General features: G+C 41.2%; 1 protein-coding gene across 8 annotated transcripts in view; it reads right to left on the reverse strand.

Moving 5' to 3' along the window:
- Positions 1-13314: 13314 nt before the first annotated feature.
- SHROOM2 (shroom family member 2) overlaps positions 13315-18121 on the reverse strand; it is a 196310-nt gene continuing 191503 nt past the window's right edge. For all 8 annotated transcript variants that reach the window (XM_034757277.1, XM_034757287.1, XM_034757266.1 and 5 more), the window contains one exon: positions 13315-16178. In XM_034757277.1, coding sequence (XP_034613168.1) covers positions 15912-16178 — 267 coding nt within the window. In that variant the 3' untranslated portion in view covers positions 13315-15911. The remainder of the gene's footprint in view (positions 16179-18121) is intronic.

Raw genomic sequence — 18121 nt, forward strand, 5'->3', positions numbered from 1 at the left:
ACAGAATGCAGAGAGCTGGAAAAAATGCACCTAGGTGGAATGGTCTGATTTTTTTGAACTATGGAATAGGTACCTCACAGTTCTTTTCAGACTCCCACTAAGTCAACAGAGATATAATGAGGCAGTTAATCATTAACACGCTATAACATATGATGTACGTTTTACCATATAATTTTAGTTGCACTAAAACTTTTGTCAAAATATTTAAACGCACATTTTAAATTCAGTTTTCCGTCAAGTAATACTTCAGAGACTTCGTCACAGTGATTAGGTGAGTTTAAGACCGGGAGGAACCATTCTGACCCCCTAGTGTGAGGTCCTGAAGAACACAGCTCATAGAATTTGAAAACTTAGAGAGATGGTGTCATAATTTTTTTCTCCTATTAAAGTCTTGCTATCACATTTCTTGTGCACCTAAAATTCACAGTTATGTCATGGTGGCGAGGAGGAATGCAAGAATGGCTCCCAAAGCAAGATGTGATGTGAAATATATTATTTGGTTTGCCATTTGGAGAAACAAATCTGAGCTGTTGCGTTCTCTTTTTGCCTGGAATTGTTTTGACTCCATATCTGAGTAACACATTAACATTTCAATAAGGAGAACTGCTGGAACTTGCTATCTTGAAATTCATTTTTTCTTTCTTTCTTCTTGGTTTTTAATTTCTTCCTGGTTTTTCCATGAGTGAAAAAAATAGCTCTGATTTCCTGGTAGGCGTCCTCACCTTCCTTGCATTTCCTTCTGGCTGGAGCCCACAGTAATTTTTGTTATGTTCTACAGGCTCTTACAAAGAACAATTTCTATCCCATGTAATAAGTGCTGTAATTGGCTATTGCTTGCAATAAAGGGCTCTGCTAGGAGAAAGAAAATCCTTTTCCTGCTTCCCCCTGCATCACCTTACATCCCCTGTTATCTTCTCTGGGATGGATAGTTTCACGGATTTGATCTGCAGGTAACATGGTAGGGTTCCCTGAGTGTGGGTATTGGAACTTTCCCTCTCTGTTGTGGCTGCTCCAGTTTGAGACTCTTTCTTTGGCCGGGGATAGCAGGGTTGTGGATTTTGTCATTTTGTTGCGCAGGCACATTGGGTTGCTGGCTTTATGATCATGTATCAGGATGTTGCGAGGATAGGTATGTTTTCGGATGGGCTGAGATTTGTTGTTATGGTTGGACCCTGGCGACAGCCCTTGGACATTATTACAGATCTATTGATTCGCAGGACCGCAAATTTGGGCAGTAGGTTGTGGCAGCTAGGAAGTGGATTTCCCTTCCTGTGCCCAGGAATGGTGTGGCACATGGGACAATGCATTTGTGGGTAAGGTCTAAATGCCCCGCCTATAAATGAAGCACCAATGCCTCGCCCCATGAGGAGAACAGGACTGGATTCTTGGAGATTCCCAAGGATCAGTGGTTGTGACAGCTATGCAATTTTCGGCAATTTCATTGCAGAGATCTTTTTTAATTATGTTTAATTGTCATTAGAGTCCATTGTATTAAATGAATGGTTTATGTACCATTGCGGGCTGGGGTTGTATGTCACCTCTCAAAGGGGGAGATGTGCAAGACCTGGGGGTTCAAAGGACTCTATTGAACAATGTGCCAGACAGGAATGGACTTTTGGAACAATAAGTGTGTGAAGTGATTTTCCTGGGGAATATCTAGGGGGATGTGAATGCAAATTCCCCACCTCCAGTTCTGTAAATACCCAGCCTTTTGAAACGATGGCCTGAGGCATAAGCCATTGTCTGCTAATCGCCTGTTCTATGAAAACAAGATCAAAGGCCAAAATTATATAAAGGAAAGGCTAAAGTATTCATGGTTGTTCTGTTTCTGAGACGGTTATGAACTTGTAACCATCCGGAAAACCAGTTGGGGAGTTTTGAAGGACTGACATATATGAGACCCCGCGGTAGGAGTTGAGGAGACTTCTGGTAAGCTTTTTAGCATGCACGTGCGGGGGAGGGGTATTGTTTTTCTCTGTAATGCTTGCAGTTTAAGAATCAATATGCTCAATTATAAAGAGCTGTATGATCATGTATAACTACGGGTTATTATACTGTTCATAGTCTCTGGAGAGAAAGCAAAGCACAGTCTGGCTTGCTGGGGATATCACGGTATAGGCAGGGAACTGTGCAGGCTGAAAAATTCCAGTCAGGAGGAAGAAAGAAGTGGTTTCTACAGAAGAAAGGTGATAGTTTAGGAGCCGGAAACCTGCAGTGGGTGCTCTTGGTAGACTACAAGGTGGGAATACAGGTGCAGTTGCCCTGAACTGTGACAGTGGTCATTCCTATGCAGTAGCAAACCCATTGTCTCTGGCCTGCCACACTCTGGAATAGGAGGGCTTCTATGAGCCTTGGATTAGGTGAGCTGATCACACTCAGAAAACTTTTGAGACACTCTCTAAGAGCGCTCCTCTGATCCCCTTCCCTCATTACTGCTGCCAGGATGTGTCATCACTCAGGAGTTATCCTTGATTGAGTTATCTGGAATTTTTGGCCACGCAGCTGTAGCTTCCGTCAATGGCACCCTTAAACAAGGTATATGTTTCGGTCCTCTTTGGCTGCTTACCACTGGCAAAAAACCACTGCAACATTTTAAACATGAAAACATGCATCAAAGTGATATTCTGATATGTCTGTCAACTGCTACTGCAGCACAATGGCGTTCTATTTCAGCTAGACTTCTGTGGAGCTTAGCCTGTGATGCGTGTGATAATGTAACCCATTGCATAGGCTGAGCTGTTTCTGTCTTAAGGGGTAATGTAACGTGGCCAAGCAACTGGGATATGAAAATTGGCTACAGCGTCTCATTAGCATGTTATTATGCTTTGTATAGTCACACTGCCGCTGTTATCATGTAAATGCACAAATTATTAAGGAGGGGATGGAAACTAGGGAAATTTTCTGCCTTTCTCTTCCCCACCCTCCCTTCTCACATCTCCAAATTATTTGTTCATTGTATCTAAACAGTTACTAACTTCCAGCCAGGAAATAAAATTTCTCCTCTCTATGGGCCCGATCCAAAGCCCATTGAAGTTAGTGGGAATCTTTTCACCAACTTCAAAGAGTTTGGGATCAGGACCTGTATGTTCTGTGGTTCACGGTATATGTTTAATAGCCTGGAACTGGAAATATTTGCTGTAAATGAATTTTCACTACGTTTGCCAAGTGAAAAAACAGGCTGAAATTAAGTCCCAGCGCTGGACAATGACTTTACAGTTGGCCCTGAGCAAGCAAGCAGCAGTTTGTAGCTGCACAGCCCCATGAATGGACCAGAGAACAAATGGAGACTCAGGCACAAGTCCCTCCCTGCTCCTCTGGGAGGAAGAGAGTAAGTGACTTCACTTCCTTCCATGGAGAAGCTCATTGGTTCCTGTGCACCTGACCAGCTAGTGTGGACAGTGAGTTGAGGGGTGCAGGTGCAGCCACGTCACCACTCTGCCTGTTTGTTTACAGCAGGAAATATTGGGCAAGTAGCCCCTCTTCCAGCTATCACAGCAAGAGTCAGTAGCTGACACTTACACCCTCTTATTCTGCTGGGTCAAGCAAGGGCTGTGACAACTAAATATTCACTCTGCTATAAAGGGAATTTTTTTTCACACAGTGCATATTTAGCTGTGGAACTCATTGCCACAAGATGTCATTGAGATCAAGAGCATAGGAAGATTGGCAGTTATCCATTTAATACCCAATCCTTTGTTTCAGAGTTGTTACAATAATAAAGAATTTTTTAAAAAAACAAGAATACTTAGAAGAGAAAAATGAATACTTCTGAGCATATGCTGACCTCTAAATGGGGGTTGGAAGAAAATTTCCAGGTGAGCAGGTTACCCCATAACTTCCAGCTGGAGAGGTTTGGTATCGTCCTCTGAAACATCTACTGTTCACTACTATTAGAGACGGGATACTGGACTAGATGGATCACTGGTCTGATCCTGTATGGCAATCCCTCGGTCCCTGAGCCTATGCATGTAATGCTTGCATGATGTGGTGAGAACTGGAAGTGGTTGCTAAACAAAGCTTGACTTTTTCTCCTAGTGAGTTTATCCCTCTGACTCATTTTCCTCAGTGAGTCCCAATACTTTGGAATGCTGAAGTACAGTCAAAATGCTGCAAGATAGTCTTTGCACAGCCCATGAAGAAAGGCAGCTGTGGCTAAAATCGTCTCCAGTTACACTGGGTTCCAGATGGGAAACCTATAAAATCTCAACATATTTCAAACCACATTCAGTCCATTCATAGCCAAGGCAGCGATTCTTAAAGGAGTCCTTCTTAAAGGAAACTGATTGCTCAGTTGGACAGGATGATGGAAATCTCATTAGGATGCAGTGGAGTGGTTGATTCAATAATATGAAAGAATGGATACATAGCAAAAGCTCTGGGCCAGATTCTCAACTAGTGTAAATCGGCCCAAGCTGCATGGATGGCAAAAGAGCTCTGTCCATGTGTACTAGCTGAGGGTCTGGCCCTCTTTTTCACTGGTGATTTTGTTGTTGTTATTGGCTTTGTTTTAGATACCCTTGGATTTTGCTGTAGATATTTTACATGCCCCAAAGACCTGGAAGAGGCACATGATTCTTGATATTCCATCCTTCCAATATCCAAAATATCTAGCCACCTAGCACACTCCAAAAAGATTTTTGCTTTGAATATATTTCGCTATGAATATAGGTGAAAATCACTTATACAAATGCACACACTATGCACACCTCTTGCCGTAAGTACATAATATACCATTGAGTGGCATTACATACTGTTCTGTACTAGTAATGGGAGGCTAGGTGAATGGTAGATAATTGACTTCAGGAGGCCCCATAATCAGGGTATATCCAGACTCTCTCCCCTTCAAACATGTATTGCCTAACATGAATATTTTATGTTTGGAATATCACTCTGCTGGTGCCACTTCCCAAATCCCCTAGGCCACTGACTGAGTCAGAGATATCAAGATGTTTGCTGCCCTCTTCCCAAGCAGATCTGTCTCCTGTCCTCAGCCCTGGCTGGGGATCGTGGGAGGTTGGTATTACCAAGAAGCTGGAAGGAGCTCCTGGGAGCTTGCACAAGTTCCTTCTTCACAAATCTGGCCTTTCATTAAAAGGCAAATTGCAAGCTTTCATTAAAAAGGGTTTCTAGCTCTATTCCGTGGGGAATTAGCCTTCTACTGCATAATCTAATTTCTCAGAAGGGCTCCCCACTGACTCCAAGACCATGTGTGTTATCTTGGGGGCTGAGCTCAGGACGGAGATTTTGGCTTTGTAGCACAGAATATATTTATACCTCCATTATGAACTAAATGTTCAAGCCTGGGTGACTTCAGTCGGATCTGTGGGTGTTCAGAAGCTCTGAAAGTCCAATCACTTATATTTAGGAGCCTAACTAGAAATGTAGGGCTAAATAAAAAGCTTCAGGCTTTTCCCTCTCTCGTTCTCTTTCTATATATACACATTCAAGTGGTGTCATACCGGAATAAAACTTTCCAAGATAGACAATGAGTAGCCTAAAAGAATTTCAATAGTCAGCAGACTGAGCTATTTGCCGCATCATAAACATGGTGTCCAGATCAGTGTTCCTTTCTTTATTCTCAGTCATCAGCTCTTTGGCTCACAGAGATTATGCACAGATGGTGTCGGCTCCAAACACTCCTAAAAAAAGTTTGGGCATGTTCCATCTGATCACAACAGGAAATGCGAGCATATAAATCCATATGATAAACCAAAAAATGAAACGTCAAAGAAAGCCTTTTCTTCACATCAGCTGACTAAAAACTAATAAATCGTTTGCTCAACAAGAAATTGGTTATTTTCAAAGAATGGAACTGAGGAAATCCAGACCAAATAAATAAATAAATAAATAAGCAGCAGCCCTTTTAAGACCGCATATACTTTTTGGTAGTTCCATTATTATTCCCAGAAAGCAATAAACAGGTCATTAGAAAATTCAACACATACATTTCCTGAAGACTTATGGAGTTCTACTACAGCTATCTTAGAACCCACTATGTGAGTTGATATCAACAAATGATAGCTCGGTAGTCATTCTGGATGTGTTTTTCTTGTATTTTTCCATCTCCTGGGCACTGACTTAAGGCTTGTCATTCTCAGCCAGGAGCAGTTGTGGGAAAATTAAATAGCATATTTTCCTATCAAAGAGAATGGAGTAAAGGAATCAATAGAAAACGCCATTATTTTCAAAAGCTTTAAACCATTTACAAAGCAATCTCACAGTCAGAACACAGGACAATGTTAAAGTGCCTTCCTAGTAAGACACCTGTGTGACCTCTGGCTTATAGCAGTTGCTCACTAGCTGATCAGTTTGGAAAACCAGTGGACATCGACAGATCACAATATTTCAACTGATCTTTATCCTGTCTAAATCTGTTCAATAGGAAATATTTTTTCTAGGGAGAAACTTAAAATATTATAAAGATGAAATGGATTATGCAGAATCTGCACTCCAAAAATTATTCTCATGAACTATAAAACCATTGCAATCATTCTAAATCATAATATAATGGAAGAGAAATGCCAGCAATTCTCTAGCCCTATGTATGCTAAAATGCAAAACACACACAATTTAGAAAGTATCAGAGGGGTAGCCGTGTTAGTCTGAATCTGTAAAAAGCAACAGAGGGTCCTGTGGCACCTTTAAGACTAACAGAAGTATTGGGAGCATAAGCTTTCGTGGGTAAGAATCTCACTTCTTCAGATGCAAGTAATGGAAATCTCCAGATGCAGGTATAAATAAGTATGGAGATAACGAGGTTAGTTCAATCAGGGAGGGTGAGGTGCTCTGCTAGCAGTTGAGATGTGAACACCAAGGGAGGAGAAACTGCTTCTGTAGTTGGAAAGCAGAGATGCCCCAGCTGATGGGGCGTCCAGGATTTCCAGGTTTGTGGATCTTAGGTAGTAGATAGAATAACCCCGGTCGGGGCACTAAAGGTATGTTGATTTGTTCCTGTGTTAGTGTAGGGAGTGTCCTGAGTAGATGGTGCAGTTTCTTGGTGTATTCCTCAGTGGGATCTGAGGAAAGTGGTCTGTAAAATTTGGTATTGGAGAGTTGTCTGGCAGCCTCCTTCTGGTAGGCAGACCTGTTCATGATGACAACAGCACCTCCTTTATCAGACTCTTTGATGATAATGTCAGGACTTACAGCAAAAAAACTTCAGGACCAGACTCCAAAGAGAAACTGCTGAGCTCCAGTTCATTTGCAAATTTGACACCATCAGATCAGGCTTAAACAAAGACTGTGAATGGCTATCCAATTACAGAAGCAGTTTCTCCTCCCTTGGTGTTCACACCTCAACTGCTAGCAGAGCACCTCACCCTTCCTGATTGAACTAACCACGTTATCTCCATACTGATATATACCTGCCTCTGGAGATTTCCATTACTTGCATCTGAAGAAGTGAGATTCTTACCCACGAAAGCTTATGCTCCCAATACTTCTGTTAGTCTTAAAGGTGCCACAGGACCCTCTGTTGCTTTTTACAATTTAGAAAGACCATCAAGGCTGACTCAGTGGTTGGAAGGTAACACTGTAAATCCTGGGAAGGTGAGATTAGTTCTTTGTTACTGTACAGCAGTACTTGCTGGATGGCTAAGCATGGCATTAATGGAACATCTGAAGGAGAGTCAGCGTTGCAAAAGGTATTTTTACAGCAACAGGTGGGAGAAACATAATTAAACATAGCAGCTAGGCTAAGGCTTTCTTGGAAACAAAATTGCACACAACTCCTGGATTACAGTTGTGTAGGTTGAGAGAGTTAGAGTTGGGGGAACACCCTCCTCAAGTTCCAACATCAGTTTCAAACAGTGTAAGGCTGTTTTGGGAAAGCTAGTCTTGTCCTGAATTCCAAGACTTGAATCAAACTTGTGTCTTCATAAAGATGTGCCAGCTGTTATTTTCTCATACGCTTGTCTTACCTGTTGCTCTACAGAAGTCACTTTGACTTTCCTTCTAGCACTGCTTTTATGACAGGAGCAGGAGGTAAAATTAGAAAACTGTTGGCAATGGTAAATATTTACCAAAGAGGTCACACAATTGCACCTTGTTATGTGACTGCGAAATGAGTCATAATTGAGTCATAATGGCCTCAGAAACATGAATTGTGAATTTCCTGGCTGCTGTGGACTGAAATGCCAAACTAAATGGTACACAGATGTATTTTGCATAATAGATACAGAGCAAAAAGAGATTAATAGAATAAGCCCAGAAGAGACCATTATATTCAGGAATTCAAACTAGATATCACAGACCATTTCACCCACTTATTGAGCCCAATAACCTGTTTGTGTGTTTGGCTAAGCAAACCTTCCAGAAAGACCTCCAGTCTTGAAGGCACCAAGAGATGGAGAATCCATCACTTCCCTTGGCAGTTTGTTCCAATGGTTAATCACCCTCACTATTAAAAATGTGTTCCTAATTTCAAATGTGAATGTCTGGCTTCAAGCTTCCAGCCACTGGCTCTTGTTATACCTCTTCTCTGCTAAAGAGCCCTTTAGTAACCACCATTTTATCCCCATGAAGGTACTTATACTCTGCAATGAAGTCACCTCTCATTTTTAATAAGCTAAACAGACTAAGCTTATTAAGTCTTTCACTGTAGGGCATTTTCTCCAGCCCTCAAATAATTTTTGTGGCTCTTTTCTGCACCCTCTCCAATTTTCAACATCCTTTTAAAACTATGGACACCAGAACTGGATGCAGTATTCCAGTATCGGTCTCACCAATGCTGCACACAGAGAGAAAATCACCTCCCTATTCATTGCTCCGTTTACATCCAATGACTGCATTAGCCCTTTTTGCTACAACATTTCCCTGAGATCTCATGCTGAGCTTCTTATACCCTCGAACCCCTAAATCCTTTTCAAAGTAACTGCTTTTCCAGAAAAAAGCAACAGAGGGTCCTGTGGCACCTTTAAGACTAACAGAAGTATTGGGAGCATAAGCTTTCGTGGGTAAGAACCTCACTTCTTCAGATGCAAGACATCTGAAGAAGTGAGGTTCTTACCCACGAAAGCTTATGCTCCCAATACTTCTGTTAGTCTTAAAGGTGCCACAGGACCCTCTGTTGCTTTTTTCTGGAAAAGCAGTTACTTTGAAAAGGATTTAGGGGTTCGAGGGTATAAGAAGCTCAGCATGAGATCTCAGGGAAATGTTGTAGCAAAAAGGGCTAATGCAGTCATTGGATGTAAACGGAGCAATGAATAGGGAGGTGATTTTCTCTCTGTGTGCAGCATTGGTGAGACCGATACTGGAATACTGCATCCAGTTCTGGTGTCCATAGTTTTAAAAGGATGTTGAAAATTGGAGAGGGTGCAGAAAAGAGCCACAAAAATTATTTGAGGGCTGGAGAAAATGCCCTACAGTGAAAGACTTAATAANTCTTCGGAAGTGGGCTGTAGTCCACGAAAGCTTATGCTCTAATAAATTTGTTAGTCTCTAAGGTGCCACAAGTACTCCTGTTCTTTTTGCGGATACAGACTAACACGGCTGCTACTCTGAAACCTTTGTATCCAGGGTTCCTGTCACAGTAGCTTTGGGAGTGGTTATGAACCACCTTCTTTGAGTTGTGTCTGTACACCCAAACTAAATAAAACTATCGCCCATGACTTCTTCCTGTAATCTACAGCAGTTTGTTCCAGCCGCACCACTGTAATGCTAAGTGTTACAACAAGAACAAAGCCATGCTAAACCTAATACATAAGCTAGAAAGGAAGGCTTTAAAGTGAAGGCAGCTATAGAGCGCAAAGCAATGTCTAGTGTAATGCAGTTTTTGTTGATTTCCATCAGTTGTTGGCTCTTAACTCCTTCTGTGCAGGAAAGTTATAATATATTTGTAAAGCTCTCTCAGCGTACATAAGGTCCTTTGTCCTGCAATACTCCCGGAGACACGAGGCTATCACAGAAGTGCTGGTGTCTAGTAATATATAGGCTACCTGTTTTTACGGCTAATTTGCAGTGAACAGCTTGTGGCCCACTAAGACAAAACTCCTTCAGTGTACATGAGGGAGACAGCATCTCCATGAAAATATACAAACATATATTTTAATAGAACCACAGGAGCCTTCCTGAATCTGGCTCGTATCAAAGCACCTTAGTTCAGGTCTCATGACGGCAGATAACATTACTCATGTGCCTCTTTTGGTGTGCTGTATAAACATGAGGATTCAGATCAAATTCCTTTGAGTTTAGAGTTTGACCTTTCCAAGGATGAATGTGCAAAACTTCCACCGGTTTCGTAAATGCGTTAACTTAATCAATCATTCCCCACAGCAATCTTGCAACTAATGAACATAAACATAAGACGGTTATAGTAGGTAACCTGGTTGAGGCCTAAAGGTACGACTGAACTACAGGTGTTTAATAAAATAGGAAGATAATATCTCTTACATATTTAGTGAACAGAAGGAATTCCCCAAACTCTTGATCCCCATTGGTTCTCAGTTCCAGTCTCCCTCCGCTAAGGTCAGACTAGATGATCCACTTAATGATCCCTTTCAACCTTAAAATCCATGACTCCAAGTCCCAGTCTTCTTCCTCTACAACTCCAGTCCCACTTTCCTTTCCCTCCACAACATCCAGACCTTGTCATGCGTTTCCCCCACAGGTTCCTTGTCTCAATTAACTCCTTGTCCCTCTCGGTCCAGTTCTTGTCTCTTCATTCAAATCAGGCAGCTTCCTCCTCCAGGCTGCCTGGGTGAGAGCAGGTGGAGCATTGAAAGCACTGCAGAGACAGCATCCCTGCTCTCAGTTCTGGTGCCCCGCACTGGCAGCGGTTCAGCACTGCAATTGCAGAGAAAGTCCCAGGCTGGAACATGTCCAGTGAAGACAGAATAGTTGGAGATTTTAGCTGTGAAGCTCTAATCAGCCTCTTCTGAGGATGTAAGAACTGAGATTTTTCTAAGCCTTACAATTCAGCCAAATTTGGGCAGATTTTTACAAGAATGGCAAAAAGGCTGACCAAAAGCCCCCCCACCCCGCCCATTTTAAGTCCCTGCTCCAAAGCATGGGGGTTCTAGAACTTCTCAAGGAAAGGTCTCAAGAGTGTTTTTAACATGGACAAAAAGTATTTTTCATAGGCTTGAAAGAGCAGAACTGTTTAGGTTGAAAATTTCCAAAATAAAAAATCATCCGGAGTCAAAAATCTGGCATGGAAAATTTCAGTCAAATGGTTAAAGTTTGACAAAAAGTGATAAGCAACTGAAAACAGGGTCTTATAGTGGAAAGAGTTAGGCAACCTCAATAACAGGTGATGTTACCAACTCGGCCTATAATTAATTAAACTAAGGTCTGGAAAAATACAGGTCTGTCTCATCTTACACTGGGGTTACGTTCCGCAGTCAGCGCCTAAAGCGAGAATCGTGTATAGTCAAAATTACATTGAGAGTAATGGCGGGCGGAATTGCCCGCACTACAGAAACAGTATTTAAATTGTTAATTTTCTCTTTTTTTGTTTTTGCCGACCGCATAAAGCTGAAATGGCGCATGTTAAATGTGCCTAAGATGCGACAGACCTGTAGTAGTTATGTGGTACTTGCATTAAATTGGACTCATTGCTTCACACTATTTTTTCACTTATATTATAATTAAGCTCATGTCCTTCAACTAGGATATATTTTATTGTTAGAAATTTTGTCAAGCCTGAGCGGGGATAGCCTAACATAAAAACAGTAGAGAGGACAAATAGGTCTCTGTACCCACAGGGCATTTTAAACCTATTTCATGTTTCATGGAGCATTGTGCTTGGTTAAATAATAGATTGTGACCTAGAAAGATGAATAGGGATGGCTAAGTCGACCACGATGCCAATTCTATCATCAGCATAGTACAATACTTTCAGCTACGTTATTATTCTTACCATAATAGTGCTCACAGTGTGATAGGCGCTGTGCAACGATATGAAGTGGGACACAATTTATGCCCTAAAGAGCTCACAGTCTGAGACTCTCTCAGTTACTTCAGTTCCAAGCACTTCTTCAGTAATAAATAGGACCCCCGTGAAATCTGGTCTTTTGTGTGCTTTTACTCTATGCTATACAGATTTCACAGGGGAGACCAGTGTTTGGTATTTGGTAGGGCCCTACTAATAAATGACTGAGCTCTGCAAAACCACAGGCAGTAGTTTACTGAACCAGATTATGAGGCCCTTCCAGCTATGAATTGCCAGTCATGCCACATTGGTAATGAGAAGCACAGAGGCAGGTATAAAACTGGAAGCAATGACAGAAATATGTAAGAAATAGTCAATAGCTACTGATTAGTCAGAAGGGGACACGGTGATACCAGGAAGTTTCTCTGAACTCTGGTGTGCTCAGCTACCTAAAACAGAAAGTCAACGCTAGAACAAGATCCTAGGCAATTTCAGTGGGTATAGGGTGACCAGACAGCAAGTGTGAAAAATCAGGACAGGGGGTGGGGGGTAATAGGAGCCTATATAAGAAAAAGACCCAAAATTCGGGACTGTCCCTATAAAATCGGGACATCTGGTCACCCTAAGTGGGCAGCAGAAGTTTCAAAGAGAGCACATTTCTGCAGGGACAACTCTTCTGTAGCTGCCAGCCTGAGTCTTACAAAAAGGAGAAAAAAAAGAGCAGGAGATCAACACTAAGAGAAAAAAGAAGGATGTACAGTAAGACAGCAGTGTTCAGTAGGGGAAAAAGCTCCCTACAAAAAAACCCAACTTCCCTCTACTTAATTTCAATATCCTGCATAAATTTTCCCATTGAGGATTACAAGGGCAATCAGAGCTCACGAAAGGGCTACCAATACCTGCTTTTTGTAGTCCACTAACTACAAATCAAGTTAATTTATTTATTAATTTAACCTCTTTGACATTTGTATATGATACAGTATTTTAAAGGTGAACCAATTCAACTCAGTTGCCCATGTTGATTAAATAGAAAAATCTTGTATCTTCCTCTATGTACTTCCTTCAGAATGTTTATTATTATTAGTATAGTGTAGAAGAAAGAGGAAAGTGGAAACCTAAAAAAAGCATACGCAAGAAGGATCAGTCAGAGAAGGGATGAAAATCATTCAGCCCCACTTCTTCCTAACCTTTCCTATTGATCACTATATTTACACGGAATGCCACAACTATGTACTCCTTCTGTTCTAGACGTGGGACTCGAGACTGATCAATTAATCTAAATTTAAAATAGTTTAACAAAAAAATGGATTCTGATTTTAGACCAGCAGGTAGTCTGCTACCCTATGTGCTTTATCTTATATGAGAGATAGCAAAGTGGACATGAGTATCCAATGAAAGAGTAGGCATCTTGATATTTTGACCGCATAAAATTAATGATAACTCAGTACACTGAAATATACAGTTTATTTCTTCAAAGTGAAGCAGTACGATTTGTCAGTAGGTAAATGTTAAGTGTCAAGCAAGAAAACTGTACACATTTTCACTCTGGGTTGCAAGATCCAAACAACTGGAAAAACCTGACAGAAATCTTTCACTATACAAAGAGATCTAAAATTGAGAGATGACATAAGGTGAAGTAGCAGCCATCACCTAATGATGCCAAAGGCAAAATATTAGCACCAGAATTTTTTTTAAAGCAACAATATATCTATTTACAGATTTACATATAACATTGGGAGACAGCCATCTTCTGGTCCCAACTAACCGAGCTTTTGAGTACAATTTAAAAAGAAGAAAGTGGGACATGGTGAATATATATACTGCTTTGTGAAAACGACAATATATATAGCACTTTCAGTATTGCTATCTTTTTAAGAAAGATCTAAATCAAAGTACTGTACACACATAATGAAATTATATTATTATTCACAGTCACATTTCACATACACATCAGAGTAACCACAATATGTAAAAATTTTTAAAAAGTCACAGGTAAAACAATACACACTACTTGACTAAAGCTAAACATAATTTATTTGGGAATTATTTAGCTTAGGGTTTCTTATGGTAAAAGAATGGGTCCAAAGAGAAAACTCACTGGTCCTAGTATCAATTAACATAGCAGCAAATAATTGTGGGATTTCATCAGAAGTCTAAGTTTTGTAAACTGTAAGAAGAAATTAAGGCCAGATCATCAGATAGTCTAAATCAGTAGCTCCATTTGACTTTGGTGGAGTTGATTTATACCAATTGACGATCTGGCCCAGGATACATGTATTAAGATCGTATAATAGGCAAAATGGTCCTTTTAACATTTATAGCTGTCTGCGAAGGGCTTGGTTTTAGAGAAGTTTTTGTGCCAAGTCCCTGCAATGCAAGCAGTTCACTGAACAGGAAAAAGTGACCAAGAGAAGCACTGAAAAAAGAGGATTTTGATAATAGACAAAGAACCTTTTGTCAATATTAAAATTGCAGGAACAGTGTAAAGAGTTGATTTTCTCTCATTCTGTTCAAAGAGTTTGCTACAGACTGGTATCCACGTCAGCCTTAAAAGTAGCTCCTTGTTGCAGAATCTGTTTGTTATCGAAACACAAAGATAAAGGGCTTTCTTTATATAATTTATATAATTTAAATACATGAAGCTAAGATTTCCCTTTGCCCTTAAAAGCTATATCTTAACGTAGAGATAATACATGTATACACAGAGCAATTCTGTAGTATTTGTAGGAGATCAAATCAGTTAATCCCATCATTGTGTTAAGAGATGGGTTAGCATGATGCAAATTATCAGAGTTTTACTGGATGGCAGTGTTACTATATCACCTCCAGTAGTCTTGGACTGACAAAATAGTGTCCTATCATTAAAGTGTATATGTCAACATGTGAAGTGAAAAAAATACAGATGTTCACAGTTACAAACCAGAGTTACTCTGAATACTGCATTGAACTCACGTGGCCTAGGAGTACTTACGTGGCCTAGGTGTTTATATTGCATTTTGTGGTGAGGGAAGGAAGAAAGAAATAGCATTACATGGGTCATCTTGAATATAATTTAACCATTTATATAAAAGAGGTGAACCGTTGAACAAACAGAAGGAAAATAAAAGCAGTTTGATTTGTCCTGTTAACTTAGTGACTCTTTTCTACAAGGTAGCTGTGCTGGGGGGAAACCCAAAGCAGCAAATAGATTTTCCAAATAGTTTAGTTGATAAATGAATTGACCCAAACTGGCAAGGCATCCTCAGTCCCATTTTTGAAATCAAATAACTTGGTAAGAAAAATGTTACAATATAAATGGCCCACAACTGTTTCTATGCCATGCCAACCCTCTCACCCCCCTCCCAAAAAAACAAACACCACGATGTTTCTCTAAATCGTGTGTTCTTAACTTCAGTAACATAGATCTTAAATGATTTTCAAGTTGGTTTAGCCAGTAGCCAGCTGAGATTGGTTTTGAAATTATTTTCTGAAAGGAGAAAGTGAGAACTTTTCTTATGAGATACATTACAAAGAAAAAGTGTCTGATGTACCAGGATCAAAGTGAGAGCAACCTGAATATAATATTAGACACATGACACACACTTCTCCTATTTGATGTGACTGTAAAAAAAAAAAAGCCCTAAAATTAGAGCTTTTTTATTCATTTGCTTTTGGGCTTCCCAGCAGTTTGTACAGCATCTGAAGACAATAAAGACTATCACATAACTTATTTTGAAAATCATTATTGTTTGCATGCACTATTGCAACAGACTTCACAATATACTGAATTCAAAGCTTAGAATCTAGCCTCTGCCTCCTGCAGAACTTTCTATAGGATAGGTTGAGAGACAAAGAACAGCTGTAGAGTTGGGGATTAAAAAGAGGGTTTAAAAAATTAAATACATCGTTCAAACAACAAGAAAGATCATTATTGCTAGAGTAGCTATTTTTCTCTTGTCTAACTTTGCCTACTAGACACAGATACAAGTTGGGGTTTTCACTTGCATACTTGGAAACTTTGCCCAACCACCAGTTTTCAAGTCTTTGGTCAGGCCTTGACCTCTTATTTGAGCCTTTCAGGTTGGAGGCTGTCGGTCAGACACTTGAGTTGCTCCTCCCCCAGCTTGATCTTGTCCTCTAGCTCTCTCTGCTCAATGATAAGGGCTGACTTCATCTTTACAAAGTGCTCATAATCTGCTAGGCTCTCTTCGCTTAGATAGTTCGCCAAAATGTCAAAGACAATACGCTCCCGTCGGTCCAGGTTTTCCTTCAGTTCTTTTGCATCTTCATGCTGCTGAGTCAGCAGCTTCTGCTTCTCTACCAATGTCCGCTTAAGAGAAAGAGAAACATATTACAGATACCAGTTCAAGACAAACAGTTTTCTGGTCAACCTTGAAGTCAATTTTACCTGCAGGGACAAGGATGAAGAGGTGTGTGTATGGCGGACTGGGACTAAGGGTTTGTCTATGCAAACAATTAGTTTGTGGCAAGCTAGGAAACGCACGTACACCACAGTAGCCTGCCATGGACTAACTGGCTGTGTGGCTCCTGCTGACACGCACTAACAATTTGTTAATGTGCTTTGATCTAGTCCCATTTCAAAAATGACTAGATCAAAGTGAATTAACAAACTGTTATGATGAGTCAGCAGGGTCCACACAGACAGTTAGTCCGTGGCAGTCTGGTTGGGGGTACATTCACACCCACATTTCCTGTGAACTCAATGTTTTTGTAGATAAGCCATAAAACTGTTGCTTAAAGGTGAACTTGAACTCCCAACTGCCACTGAGTTCTGATAAAATGAATTAATAGAAGGGAATTAAACTGGCAGAGACAGTAAAGCACTTAGGACTATAAAGCACATTTTATAAACACTGGTAAGTAAGGTCCTTATCAACTACTTTAGTGCTTAATGGTTTACAGGAAGAATTATAACAAATACAACTGCCAGTGGGAAGCACTAGCATGAAGTAACATGGATGCCATTCTGATTTCCAGAAATGATTTGCAAGATCTACTTGCAAGTGTAACCAGCAATGAATTAAACCCAGATTAGGTCCTGAAATGACTGCCAAAGCATCAAACTGAAAACAAACTGCTTGGGGTTGAGAAGAGTTGAAAGAGAGCTTTTCATTATGCTTAGAGCCATACTAAATTTTCAGCCGTGAAAACACGTCACAGACCATGAAATCTGATCTCCCCCATGAAATCTGGCTATTGTAGGGGAGACCGGATTTCAAGAGTTGGGTGGGTGGAGAGCAGCGGCTGCTGGCTGGGAGCCCAGCTCTGAAGGCAGCAGCACCACCGCAGAAGTGAGGTGGCATGATATGGGGGATCATCACTTTTGGGGAGGGAAAGGGCTGGCCTTATGGGTGGGCAAGGGGGTGACCACCTGGTGTGCCGGGGTCACCCCCCCGCCACACACACACACACACACACACAGAGCCAGCCCCAGGCCTCTTTAACTTCTAAGCGCTGAGCTCCAGCTGCTAGTCCTGGAGGGGCTAAGGAGGGCCAGAACTTGTTCCTCTGCATGGGTTGCTCCTGAGGCTGGGTTAGACCCATCTCTGGGAACCTCCCCTAACTGCAGGAAGCTCCGCAGCTGCTGGCTGGGAGTCCAGCTCTGAAGGCATCGCAGTCTCCAGCAGCAACGCAGACGTCAGGGTGGCATAACATGGGTATGGTTTTGCTACCCATATTTCTGCTCTGCTGGTGGCAGTAGCGCTGTCTTCAGAGCTGGGTACCTGGCCAGCATCTGCCCTCCAACTGCCCAGCTCTGAAGGCAGCAGTACAGAAGAAAGGGTAGCAATACCACAACCCCCCATAATAGCCCCATCCCCACGACCCTATTTTGGGTTGGGACCCCCGTGATTACAATACCATGAAATTTCAGATTTAAATATCTGAAACTGTGAAATTTACGATTTTTAAAAACCTACGACTGTGAAATTGACCAGGATGGACCATGAATTTGCTGCATACTAACCCAATATGAACCTGATAGGGTTTTCTACCTTACTGTAATGTGCACTTTTCTAATCAGAAGTAAAGGCATATGATCACGGGGAATGGGTGCGGGTGAAAGTAGGGGCAGAGAAGCAAAAACAAAAGCACAGCCCCTCCAAAAGATCAGTCTCTTCTCACTAGTCCATGTGTCTCTACTGCTGGTACCCTGATATATCATACAACCAGCTCTGTGGAAATCTCGCCTGACTTTTTATTCTGAGACACTCTGGTGCACTGAATCTAGACATAGCATCCCCTTCATTGTGA

The sequence above is a fragment of the Trachemys scripta genome, chromosome 1, assembly GCF_013100865.1.
Source record: "Trachemys scripta elegans isolate TJP31775 chromosome 1, CAS_Tse_1.0, whole genome shotgun sequence".
Lineage (NCBI taxonomy): Eukaryota > Metazoa > Chordata > Testudines > Emydidae > Trachemys > Trachemys scripta.